The following is a 12,712-nucleotide window of genomic DNA, read 5'->3' on the forward strand; positions in this document are numbered from 1 at the left end:
TGGTTAAGAGTTAATCGCCAATGTCAATACTTACGTAATGAGCAAAATATCAGGAGATGATATCTGCTTTGTACATTTATACTTTCTTTGGCTTTGTGTAATTGGTAAACATTTTTATGTTTGTGCACATTAGAACTGAAATGATTAGCTAATAATTAATTCATTGAGAAAACTGTCAGCTATTTTGATAACCTACTAGTTGTCAATCATATCACGCAGAATAATTCACTATGTCCAACTTCTAAAATGTAAAACTTTGCTTCTTTTGTCTGTTTTGTGTCATCTTTATCTGAATATCGGACAAAACAAAACAAAACGTTCATTTGAGGGGGCATCCTTTGGCTCTGACAGATTGTGGTGGACATTTTGTGCTTTTTTGTTACTAAATGAACACAAATAATCAATTAATGGGGGAAAAAAAATCACTATTTTTAGTAAAACATTGTAGGAAATATTGATTGTTACATAATTTATAATTTATTCTGTGGCAGCATTTATTAAATAAATGCTCGCCGACATTTTCCACCATTTTGTATGAAAAGTTTGATTGATATGATTCATTTAGGGTTTGCATTCTCCACCATTACATATGTAAGATTTGTTTGATTATAAACAGTTTATTCAGGTGCCTACGTTTTTCACCATGAATACTGTAGGGTTTGATTAGCTCAATATTAGGAAAAAGTGACGTTAATAAGAATTATTAAACATAACCACTTTAATTATTCGTCCTGCGATATAATTTCATAGTCAGACTAATAAAACCACACCTCTTGTTGATCAGACAAGAATGTTTAACGCACTTTGGGGAAATTATTAATTATCAATTCAAGTAGAGCTCAAATAGCCAGGATCTTTGCATCCGTAAAGTGACTGAATGTAATCCTACAGAAAACCAAGACAATGACTTTTTAGACAAACATTTATTCTAAACTACTGACACAGAAGACCAAGGCGCAATACAACTAACAACAGACAAGACAATGAGTAAATGCAACTATGAGTGGAATGAAATGAATACAGCGATGCTAATGAATGAATGAATGAATGACCAGAGTGAACCAGATGAAGCAGTGAGCAATGGTGAGATAATTATCAGAGGAAACTTTATGGACCTGTGAAAAGCACCATTCAACAGCTGAGCGGCATGGGAAGCAAAAAGGGAAATATCTGAAATCTTAGGGGAAATCCTAGTTTTATCTGATGCTCCCTACCATACTTATTAAACTACGCATCAAACCCCAGTACAGGAAAATTATGTTGTTTCACCTGAGTTGTAGCAGACCAGAAAGAAGGCGCTCTGGAGGGGGAAGAGAAAAAAGCAGCGCTGCTCCTTGGTGTGAACCACTCTTGGTGCTGTCCCACGGGGCAGCCTGCTCAGCTGGTCCTTCTCTTCTCCTCGGTCGAACTTCTTGGAGCCTTTGGGCACTTTTGGGCGTTCTTGAGCCAACATGGCAACTTTGGCTCGGGTGAGCTTGGCTCTCCATGTCGGTCATCTTCACACACCCAGTGTGGGCATGCAGGAGTCTGCCTTTCTTCAGTCCTGACCTTGTTGGTCCAGGACACAGGAGTTAGGCAGACCTTGTGGCATAAAGTTCTTTATGTTGGGTTCTAGCATGTTCAGCTCTGCTCAGGATGCAATCAAATTGCCCGGCGGGGCCACGCTGGATGGGGCCCAGCATGGCCCGCCGGCTTCTCAAAAGTTCTTCTTCTGCTATTCTTTCATTGTCTTTTTTTTTTAACTTCTTTAACTTTTTATAGTTGTTCAAAGGGGTTGAGACTGGCAGGCAGGCTTCGGCCTCTGCGCTCTGATTGGCCTTGCCAGCTGTCTGTCTCAGGCTGATGTCCAGTAGGAGCAGTTCACTGTCACTGGCAGGACATTTCACTCCTCCTGTACCTTTGCTAATTTAAAGTTTAATTTACTTCAGTTGCTTCCTAGATAATTAATGAAACTTGGAACATTTCTAATGCTTCCATATTTACCAACGTGGCGCTGTCTGCTATTGAATGGTACCAAAAACACATTGTCTGCAACAGGATATTACCAACTTATAAATAAGTGGTCAACAGACACTACTAATTCAGATTTAAATGTTATACATGGTGATCATGTCATAACATCATATATATATATATATATATATATATATATATATATATATATATATATATATATATATATATATATATATATATATATATATGTGTGTGTGTATGTATATGCACTGAAATAGCAAGAAAGGTGAAACATCAGCATACAATCAACACATCTTGGTTCCTGGAATCCGCATTTCTGTCTGTCCTCCTTAGGAAAAGACAACTGCAGGGAAAGGTGGGTTTTATCACATTAACATACACACAGACGTCTGCACCATAGGGGTCATGGTGTCAGAGTGGCATCTCAGCTTGAATCTTCTTCCATGTGGCTGAGTCTGTCTCTATGTTCATTTCCAGAGTTTGTGACATGTCATAAGCTCTCCAGCCACATCGGGTGATGTGGGGGTTATTGAGGGCTCATCAGTTGAGTGAAGGTCCATCTTTGAAGTGACCCAGTGGTTGGTCACCAGTTCTTCTCTGATGTCTCTTGAGTTTATGCAGGCCTTGCTATGGTTGTGAGAGGGTTTCTGTAAACCAGGATGCTGAGGAAAAGTCCATTAAGAAAATTGATTGACGCCTTTATTTCAAGCCGCCTCGACTGCTGTAATACACTTTTTACTGGCCTCCCAAAAAACACCACTGAGAGACTTCAGCTCATTCAAAACTCTGCAGCTTGGCTATATATATATCAGGCCAGTCTTAGCTGCTTTGCACTGACTTCCTGTTACATTTAGAATTGATTTTAAGCTCCTCCTCCTTATACACAAAGCCCTACATGGGCTGGGACCGAGCTACATCACTAACTCCCTTGTTAACTATTTGCCTTCAAGAACACTGCGATCCTCTGCTGCTGGTTCACCAGCAACAGCCAAAAAGCCTTTGTTAATTACGCCCCAAAGCTATGGAACACACTACCTATAGATGTTGGGGAAGCTAGCTAGCTAAATATTCTAAAAAGGAAGTTAACAACGGTTCTGTTGACTTTAGCCTTTAACTAGCCCTGACTCTGTTTTAAAGTGTTTTAAATGTCCTTTTATGTTGAAATGTCTTGTCTGGTTTATGTCCATTATGTCTATTTTCATATGAAGCACTTTTCTTGCATGAAAAGTGCTATATAAATAAAGTGTATTCTTATTCTTTTTATTATTTTGTCACTGTGTGAAAAGTTTGTAACATTTTATAAACTCTAGATTTAACACATGCAGTAACATTCCTGTAAAGAGCAGGATGTCTGTTAGCTGTTAGAGGCAGAAGGCAAAGCTTATCTGTGACGTTAGGACACTGAACAGTTGAGAGGCATTAGCCGAGAAGCACCGTTTAATACTAGGACCCCCTGATGGGAATTTTTTTCTACCATGCAAATTGTATTCTGTTAAAAACAGTGTTCCTCCTGGACATTTTTCAGGCGCGGAAGTTGAAAGAAGCTCTGTGACTCTGTAATGCAAAAGCCTTTGTCGTGCACTAGTAGCAAAGAAACAGAAGGTTGCTTGCAGGAAGCCTCTGACAAATAGTGAAGCTTTAGTCGTTCTGTCCTGTCTAAGCTCTCTTCAGACTGAGTGTTCACACCTGCTCTGCTTCAAGGCACAACTCTTTGTATGCCAGGGTTGAATGTTAGATGTCTGGCTACTCATTGTGTAAAAAGAAATTTAGATTTCTTCAAGTGAACAGCATTTGCATATCCTTGTATGTATTAAGGAACCAAGGCTGCATTTTGGCATCAGTATGGTAAGGATATTGTAAATTTTGGCTACTTTTGATGCCAAATAGATTCGTATTGTAAAAAGCTACAGCCAAATACCACAGCTATGTGAATGGGCTTTGAAAGAAATGTATTACCTTTCTGTTATTGTTGAAATTCATCTACTAAACTCTTAAACTGCTACCTCCTGTGTTGTATGTGCCTGTGCAGGTACAGGAAACATTGTGGCCATCATGATCACAGAGCCTAAAGGTCGTGAGATTGTGGCCCTGCTGGAGCAGAAAATCAAGGTTACATTGTACATCACCGTAGGAACCCGCAACCTGCAGAAGTACGTGAGCAGAACGTCAGTAGTGTTTGTCTCCATCTCCTTCATCGTCCTCATGATCATCTCCCTCGCCTGGCTCGTCTTCTACTACATCCAGAGGTTCCGCTATGCCAATGCACGGGATCGCAACCAGGTATGACTGTGTGCCCTTTGTTTAAAGAATATGACTCCCTGAGCGGAGGGATACTGACTGTGTCTTGGTCTCACTCTTGACATTGGTCTTTGCATTTTTCTGTCTGGTGTTGGCTCTGTGAGGCTGTAAGGCAAAGCCAGAATTAGCCTGACAGTTGGCTGAACAGAGACGTGGCGAACCAGTGAACCATCAACCAGCTCTCTGGCCCTTTGAGCCCACAGTACAAATACTCCCCATCGCCTTGTCTTTATTATGAATGGCCGCCTCTGACGTTCTTGTGACGCCTGTAAAGACCATTCATCATCCTGCCTGTTATGATAGGTGCCGGTGCCATGACAACCATTGTTTGCGTTTTCACTTTGAATTATGCTGATTTATGTTCAGCCATATTGAACTAATCTGCTCTCACTTTATTTCCGAGGCAGGTCAGGAAGGTGCTGATGTGTCTTGCCTCTCCATTCTCTGAAGCTGTCGCCACCTGCTTTTCTAATATTGCTATCACTATTTTCTTTTATACTAACAAACTTCCACAAAATTCTCTCCTTTCTTCAGCCTTGATACATATATTTTTTTTCCGCTTGTAAGTATGTGGATATTTGCTATTTGTTCTATTGCTAACAGTCTTCAGAAAATCTAAAATATTTTTGTACTTTAAACTATTAATGTTTTTTATAAAAACTTTGAAAATTGGCATAAATGCCCTTATTTGTATATTTCTATTTTTTGTCATTTGACACTATGTTCTTTTTTAAAAAATGCTTTCATTTAATGTAAGTCAAGACACTGTGATGTGGCTGTTTATTAATGATTGCTGTTGTTCTCTGACAGGTGATGCTCATCAGAAATGTTCACTTCAATTCAATTTTATTTATAAAGCCCAATATCACAAATCACAATTTGCTTCACAGGGCTTTACAGCATACGACATCCCTCTGTCCTTTGGACCCTCACAGCGGATAAGGAAAAACTCCCCAAAAAAAACCTTTAACGGGGGAAAAAAAATGGTAGAAACCTCAGGAAGAGCAACTAAGGAGGGATCCCTCTTCCAGGACGGACAGACGTGCAATAGATGTCGTATACAACAGATCAACATAATAAATTAACAGTAATCCGTATGACACAATGAGACAGAGAGAGAGAGACAGAGAGAGAGAGAGAGAGAGAGAGAGAGAGAGAGATGCAGGACAGACGGTAATGACAGTAGCTTACAACAACATTAATGAAAGTAATAATATTATAATTAATAATAATATATTAATATCTGGCAGTATACATGTGTGACAATAATCATGTGTGTATAATAACAGTAGAAGTATGACTAATGATGGCAGCAGCAGCAGGAGGCATCTGGCAGGACCACGGCAGCAGCACAACCGCACAAGTCACACTATCCAGGCACCGCTGCGATATGAGTTAAACTGAGAGACAGTGGAGCACAAATGCTCCGGAGAAGAAGCCGAGTTAGTGACATCCAGAATGGCCGAGTTAGCAAGATGCAGTAATGTTGAGCCCTCCAGTCCTCTGACTGGTTAATTGCATCCACTTTGGATATATATATATATATATATATATATATATATATATATATATATATATATATATATACAGTGGTGGAAAAAAGTTTTCGGACACCCCATGCATTTGTGAAATATTGCACTAAGAATCACTCTTAGGTCTTCAAGTGCAATTTCTTTTAGTACAGTCACAGCCAAAATACTAAATAAATCCTAAAAAAGCCATTAAAAACTTAAAATTGATTGGTTCCAAAAAAATCCATAAGAAATTTTGAGTATTGGGTCATTTTGGTACCAGTGATGAAGGTCGTTCTTTTTATTAAAAGACACAATTTTTGTTGCCAAGCTTCGTGTCTACATAAAGCCAGCACATTTGAAAGTTCTTCAGACACAAAAATGGCTAAAACAAGGAACCTAACGCAGGAAACACACCTGAAGATAAAGATTCTCAGCCAGGAAGGGTACAGCTGTCGCCAGATAGCCAGGAAGTGCAGATGCAGTCCTTCAGCAGTTGGATACACTCTGCAGAAATACAGACGAACCAACAGCTTGGAAGACAAACCAAGATCTGGGCGTCCAAGGGTTTCTTCAGCAAGAAATGACCGCATCCTGATCCGCATGTGCAGGCAAAACCGCCGAATGACATCACAGGAGCTTCAGCAGCAGTGGTCAGACCAAACTGGTGTCCAGTGTTCCACCCGCACTGTACGTGGCCGACTTTTAGATCATGGCTTAAGGTCCTACAAGGCTATCAAGAAGCCCCTGATCAATGAGAGACAGAGGTTAGCCTGGCGTCGTTGGGCCCAGGCACACAAGAACTGGACAGCCAGGAATTGGAAGAAGATTTTGTGGTCAGATGAGTCCAGTTTCCAGCTTTATCTTCCTCCTACTAATGTGAGGGTACGGAGAAGGCCAGGCGAAGCATTATCTCCAGCATGTACAGTACCTACTGTCAAGCATGGTGGAGGCAGTATCATGGTTTGGGGATGCATGAGTGCTGCTGGTGTTGGTCATCTCACTGTCTGTGATGGCACATTGAACTCTACCAAGTACTGTACCATTCTCGAAACCCACATGCTCCCTTCTGCGCGTGCACTGTTCCGTCGAGGTAAAAACTGGATGTTTCAACAAGATAATGCCCCTTCCCACACATCCAAGGCCAGTAGAACTTGGCTGCAGGAGCACAGTATCCAGGTCTTAGAGTGGCCAGCTCAATCCCCGGACATGAGCCCCATTGAAAATCTGTGGTGGATTATCAAAAGGTCTGTTTCAAAGCATAAACCAAAGAATTTAGAAGAATTAAAAGCAGTAATTCAAGAAGAATGGGACAAGATTACCCCTCAACAGTGTGAAAGGCTCGTGGGGAACATGCCAGCCAGGATTAGAGCTCTACTACGTGCCAATGGCAGGACTACTAAATATTAATTTGATGATGTGATGGTTTATTTATTTTTTGTTCAGTTTTGAACACATTCTCTGTTATTTGTTGACTTTGATACCGACAATGTTGAGAACTGACATACTGAAACTGTCAAGAATTTAGTTTTGTTAGTTTTTCTTGTAAACAATAAACAAAAAAATATAATTTGTATTTGTTTGTATCTGTCTAATGCAGCCACACCTTTTGAAACACAAAAAAGATTTTTCCACAAATATTTCATGATAATATTTGAGATTGTGTAAAATTTAAAGGGTGTCCGAAAACTTTTTTCCACCACTGTGTGTATATATATATATATATATATATATATATATATATATATATATATATATATAACCGAAAGGTTCCTTAAATAAAATGAAAATAAGAGAGTGAGACAGAGTGCAGGAGCCTTTTTTGATTCTTATACTAACAAACTTAAAAGCCTTTGTTAATCATTTTTCTGAAACACTGAAATGATCATATCCCTGCCACAGTCTCAAAAGTAGACATGAAAGGCATTCACAGATGTACCCTGAATTTACACCTAATTAACAAGATATTGTCATTAAGAGACAATATCTTGTTAATTAGGTGTAAATAACAAGATATTGTCATTAAGAGACAGTTTGTTAGCTTCAGGAAATCTAAAATTTATTTTCAGACATATTTGCACACTACCAAACCAACTGGCATTCCTTTACTCTGACCCCTAGCCTGGTAGCATTTTTAAGACCACTAAGAGTTGAAGTTGGATACTCTGTCGACTTACGTGATTTCATATTCTTAAAGTCACATTGTATTAAAGGCAAGTTCATTTGGGTGTCTGTTTTAAGACACTCACACTAGTTTAGTGGTGTCTAGTTTTTCCCCCACAATCTGTTCATTGATATCTTCCAAATAGAACAGATAGACAACACAGTAACTTTTGGTCAGTGCAATAGTGATAAAGCAAAAAAACTAAAAAAAAAAAAAATTTGTAAAATGATAATAACACAATAAAATTTTGTGCATACCTGCCCAGGGACTACAGATGGAAAGTAGCTGACAGCTAAATCTGGCACAAAGCATCTTTTCTCATCTGAGATTAATGGGTTTTTTGTGCACTGTCCAATAAATAATTAATTAATAAATTAATAAATAAATAAATTAATTAATTAAAATATAAAATTTTTGGTCAGTCTGCCTCCTCCTAATGTTGCTTAAGTACTTAATCAATCATTCAGGGATATCTGGGAAGTCCAGCTTTGGTATATGCTCGAAAAAGGGGTCCCGAATCCTGCAAAAAGTTTCTAATGGAGTCCTACATTATGCACCAGATTCTTTCCAGTTTTACAAAATTAAGAACTTCCCTTATCCATAGAGTATGGGTAGGAGGTATTGAAGATTTGAGCAATGTCAAGCATCCAACTAATAGGCTGACATACCATGCCAATTGTGGGGGAAGTTTCCCTCTTAATATTCAGTTTAGTACAATTTGGCATTGTCGGCAGAATCCCAACAGAGACACTGGATGTGTCAAGTAAGAATTATTTTCTTTTTCTTACCCTGTTTGCTGCTTAACAGGATCATAGCACAGGAAATTGGATATCAAAATGAAAACTTCCACATCAATTTAAGGGTGTAAAGGAGGAGGAAAAGAGAGTGGTAAAGTGGGGGGAAACTATCCGAACAATGCAATCCTGGCATTGGGCTCAATCAGTTGGTGGATGTTGGCTCTCCTCTATTAATTTACAATAGAACAAATGTGTAAGGGTGAAATTGATGAGTCGCCAGCCTGCAAATGATGCTTGACCTTGTGAAATTTCATGTTGGTGCACATTCACATGAACATGTACACCTATAAAGGCAAAGTTAAACATTTCCTGGATGATTGTTTTCAGCTGATGTAAACCAGTCTGCAGAACTGACAGTGTATTAACAGACCAGTGAGATAGTGCATACTGCTGAGTCAAAGACTGTTTTATCCACTATTAAAAACCCACTGGCCATTTCAGTAATAAAACATTTTATCTACAGAGACGTTTGGGAGACGCTGCCAAAAAGGCCATCAGTAAGCTGCAAGTACGCACCATTAAGAAAGGAGACAAGGTAAATGATGTTCCTCACTCTGCAAACAGGAACTTCTCAAGCATTTCTAAATTTACAGAAGCATGTTCATCAACATGCAGGACATGATTTGAATCATACTGTACTTATTTTATTTGGTGTATAGATATATTTGAGAATTAATTGGTCTTTTCGTCTGTTCTGTGTTTTAGGAGACGGAATCAGACTTTGACAACTGTGCAGTTTGCATTGAAGGTTATAAGCCTAATGATGTTGTGAGGATATTACCATGCAGGTGAGCTTTGTGTTTGGTCTTTGTTGTGTGTACGGTAATTTAAAACTAGGTGTCTCTCTTTGTTGAAAGCATAAACTCAGCACATGCACTATGGTGACTGCAGTCATTTGTTTTCAGATGTTTCATCTGTGCACTGATTTCTTGTTCCACCAGGCATATCTTTCATAAGCACTGTGTAGACCCGTGGCTACAAGACCACCGGACGTGTCCCATGTGCAAAATGAACATCCTCAAAGCCTTAGGAATCCCAGTAAGGTCCTTTTGATTAATTTTTGTAACTTTTGCCTCATTTATTTTGACTACAACACTCAAAGAATGCATGAAAGTGCCTCTAAAGACGTCTTTGACACGTTCCAGCTCAACGCAGACTGCTCAGATGACGTTCCTCCAGACTATGACACATCTGTCGGCGGTCCACCCACCAACCCCATCAGTGGGGCGAGTGATATCACAGTTAACGAGAGCACGGTGGTTCTGGATCCTGCCGGAAGAGCGACAGGCCTGCAGCAGCTCCATCCTGATGAAGAGACAGAACTTCAGGCAGGGGAGAGCCACATCATCGCCAGCAGTAAGCACAGACACACATTTAACTCAGCAGTAATGACCTGACAGCCAGTGAAAAGGGATTTTTGATGCATAACTAAGCTGGAAAGTTTGGACAGACAATTTTATTCCAGACAAAGTTATCAGCACATGCGCCACAGTGGGTCTATTTCTCTGTGTCCCCCCTCTTTAGCCCAGTGAAGCTGCACCTTTTGACTGTTTCCTGTTTTCTGCTGTGTCATGAGCTTGAAAATATTTTAGGATATAGAGGAGTAAAACTCTGCAAAAAGAAACAGATGAGATAAGCTTTTTTTGTCCCCTCATCCCCTGGAGGAAACTAGTCCTAGCAGTGTGCTGGTCCTGGTTTTATTCTGCTTTTTTTCTTGTCATTTGAGGCCTGAAATGTTTATTCTAAGGCCTAAATCAGGCCAGCAGCCACCTGGTCAGTGTTCCCCACTTCAGATCCTTCTGAGCAGCACAGGAGGCTATGAACAGTGTTCCCTTTCTACAAAGCCACAGCCTAGCCCATATAGACTCAAATATTTGTTATGTTAAAGAATGTTGTACATTTTAGTACCTTATGCAAACGCCCGAGGGCGGTTACTTTAACTAACGACTGTTAAACATCTGCTAGCTATCAGCGCTTTATAGTGTGAGCACATGCACATGCTCACGCACGTGTTCTCTCTGCCATTTAGCAACGGAAGCCAAAACCTTTTCCCAGAACAGAGATGAAGCCAGAGTTTTAAAAGGTTTTCAGAGATTTGAGTCACAACACCTATTCTATAGGTGGATGAAGGAGTAAACGGGGAGGGTTTTTGTTTTATTTATTAGTTTTAATAATGTAAAGAACAGGATAAAACATTCATCCTGAGAAAGAAAAGGTCTCACTTTTGTGCCAAATTAGTAAATCAATGAAACATGCAATTCAGCATGGATGAAACATGAGTTTAACACCACCCTGTTCTAAATTTTACAAATCACTCCTGGTCGATCCATCTTGATTTAAATACACCTCCCAGTGATTTTGTTGTTGTTCCTGCTGTCTTTCTGACCACTAAGACATCTGGTTACCAGCAGCAATGGGTTTATGCTTAAACCTTCATACAGTGTTAGAAGATGTGGAGAAGCAGAGTGGAACGGTAAAGAGAAGATGAAGTCCCCGAGTAACGAGTGCCAAAGTCCTGCTGCACAGCACGACAGACTGGCTCCAGCACATGCACACTCTCTGCTTCCAGGCACAAACAGAATCCACACACACACTCACTGTAGTTGGAGACTCAGTCCGTACAACCGACAGTGAGCCAAACACACATTTTTCCTTTTACTTCTTGTTTGTGTCTTTTTTCACGGCAGTTCTTCTTAATGTCACTTTAAAACACATGTTAGAGAAAACCCTGCCTGTATCTAAGACAATGTTCCTGCTGTCATGGCTGCATAGGTGTAGATTTTGGGGCAGGATGCAGGGGACACGTCCCAATCAATATTTAGAACATGTCCATTTGTCCCCACCATTAAACACTTGAAAGGAGCAGAGGACTTTTATTTTGACAGAATTACACAGTGAATTGATGCTGAAAAATTCACCAGGATGCAGAAAATTAAGTGTTTGATGCTCTAAATCTTCTGGCGGAGTACCCCAGAATCCTGCAGAGGTTGGTTATAGTAATTGTACTGTTAAATAGTGTTTTCCATAAGTGTTGTGAGCGTAATTTGTAAGCACACTGTGTTTTGAAAGATTATTAAATTAGCTATTTGTATTGAAAAAAGTAGATTTAGTCATTGATGGGGAAAGATGAAACTAATCATTTCAGTCATTTTTTTACAAACATTTGCTGGCTCCACCTTATTACATGTATTGTTCTGTTGCTTTTCTCTGTGTTTTATGACAGTAAACTAAATATACTTTGAGTTTTAGGCTGTTATACAGTGGAGTAATGGCGTCCTGAGCAGAGAATGAGGCCACACTACCGCTCTGTGTGTGTGGTAATCCAAGCCTCTCTGTTCTTTGTTGTGGTAAGCCAGTCAGGCCACATGTGCATGTCCGTGCATTAGCCTGGTGTGTATCCCACTGGCTAGCACATTGCCGCCGCTTTGCATTGGACTGATACAGCAGTTAGCGCTGATATTGCGACAGTGTCATCGTGTAAGTGTGGCGCCCACCCTCCAGTTCCCTACTGACTGACACTATCAGCTCTGTTAGCACTGCTGCCATTGTTTAGTACTGTTTGTGGAGTTAGCATCGTTAGCTGCTAGCCACAGGCTCAGTCACCTCCCTGTTGAAAACGTTGTGCAGGCAACTCATACCTTTTGAATATTACAGAGAGCCATTCATTGGTCAAAACAAGCATTTCAAAGACAATACTTTGGGGCCTGGGAAGTTTTGATGCTCAATTTTAGCTGATTTCTGACATTTAATGAGTCACGATTAATCAACAAATTGAGAAAGTAATTGTTGGTTGCAGCCCTATCATATTAATAAGTTTTGGCTTTAACATCATGTGAATGTTGCGCTCTATACTGCTTCGTATTTTACACGTTAGCACTACAAAGAAAAAATATAAGTCTAACCTTTATTCAGCTAAATACTGAACATTAAAAAGTTCATCACTGTGATGTAGTACTTTCCAATTT

At 39.8% G+C, this 12,712-nt stretch overlaps 1 protein-coding gene across 2 annotated transcripts in view; it reads left to right on the forward strand.

The window, feature by feature from the left end:
• Nucleotides 1–12,712, forward strand: part of rnf150a (ring finger protein 150a) — a 34,156-nt gene that overhangs the window by 12,013 nt on the left and 9,431 nt on the right. For both annotated transcript variants that reach the window (XM_033623696.2, XM_033623694.2), the window contains exons 2-6: nucleotides 4,007–4,257; nucleotides 9,211–9,282; nucleotides 9,453–9,535; nucleotides 9,689–9,785; nucleotides 9,893–10,103. In XM_033623696.2, coding sequence (XP_033479587.2) covers nucleotides 4,007–4,257; nucleotides 9,211–9,282; nucleotides 9,453–9,535; nucleotides 9,689–9,785; nucleotides 9,893–10,103 — 714 coding nt within the window. The remainder of the gene's footprint in view (nucleotides 1–4,006; nucleotides 4,258–9,210; nucleotides 9,283–9,452; nucleotides 9,536–9,688; nucleotides 9,786–9,892; nucleotides 10,104–12,712) is intronic.

This window comes from Epinephelus lanceolatus, chromosome 3 (genome assembly GCF_041903045.1).
Source record: "Epinephelus lanceolatus isolate andai-2023 chromosome 3, ASM4190304v1, whole genome shotgun sequence".
NCBI lineage: Eukaryota > Metazoa > Chordata > Actinopteri > Perciformes > Serranidae > Epinephelus > Epinephelus lanceolatus.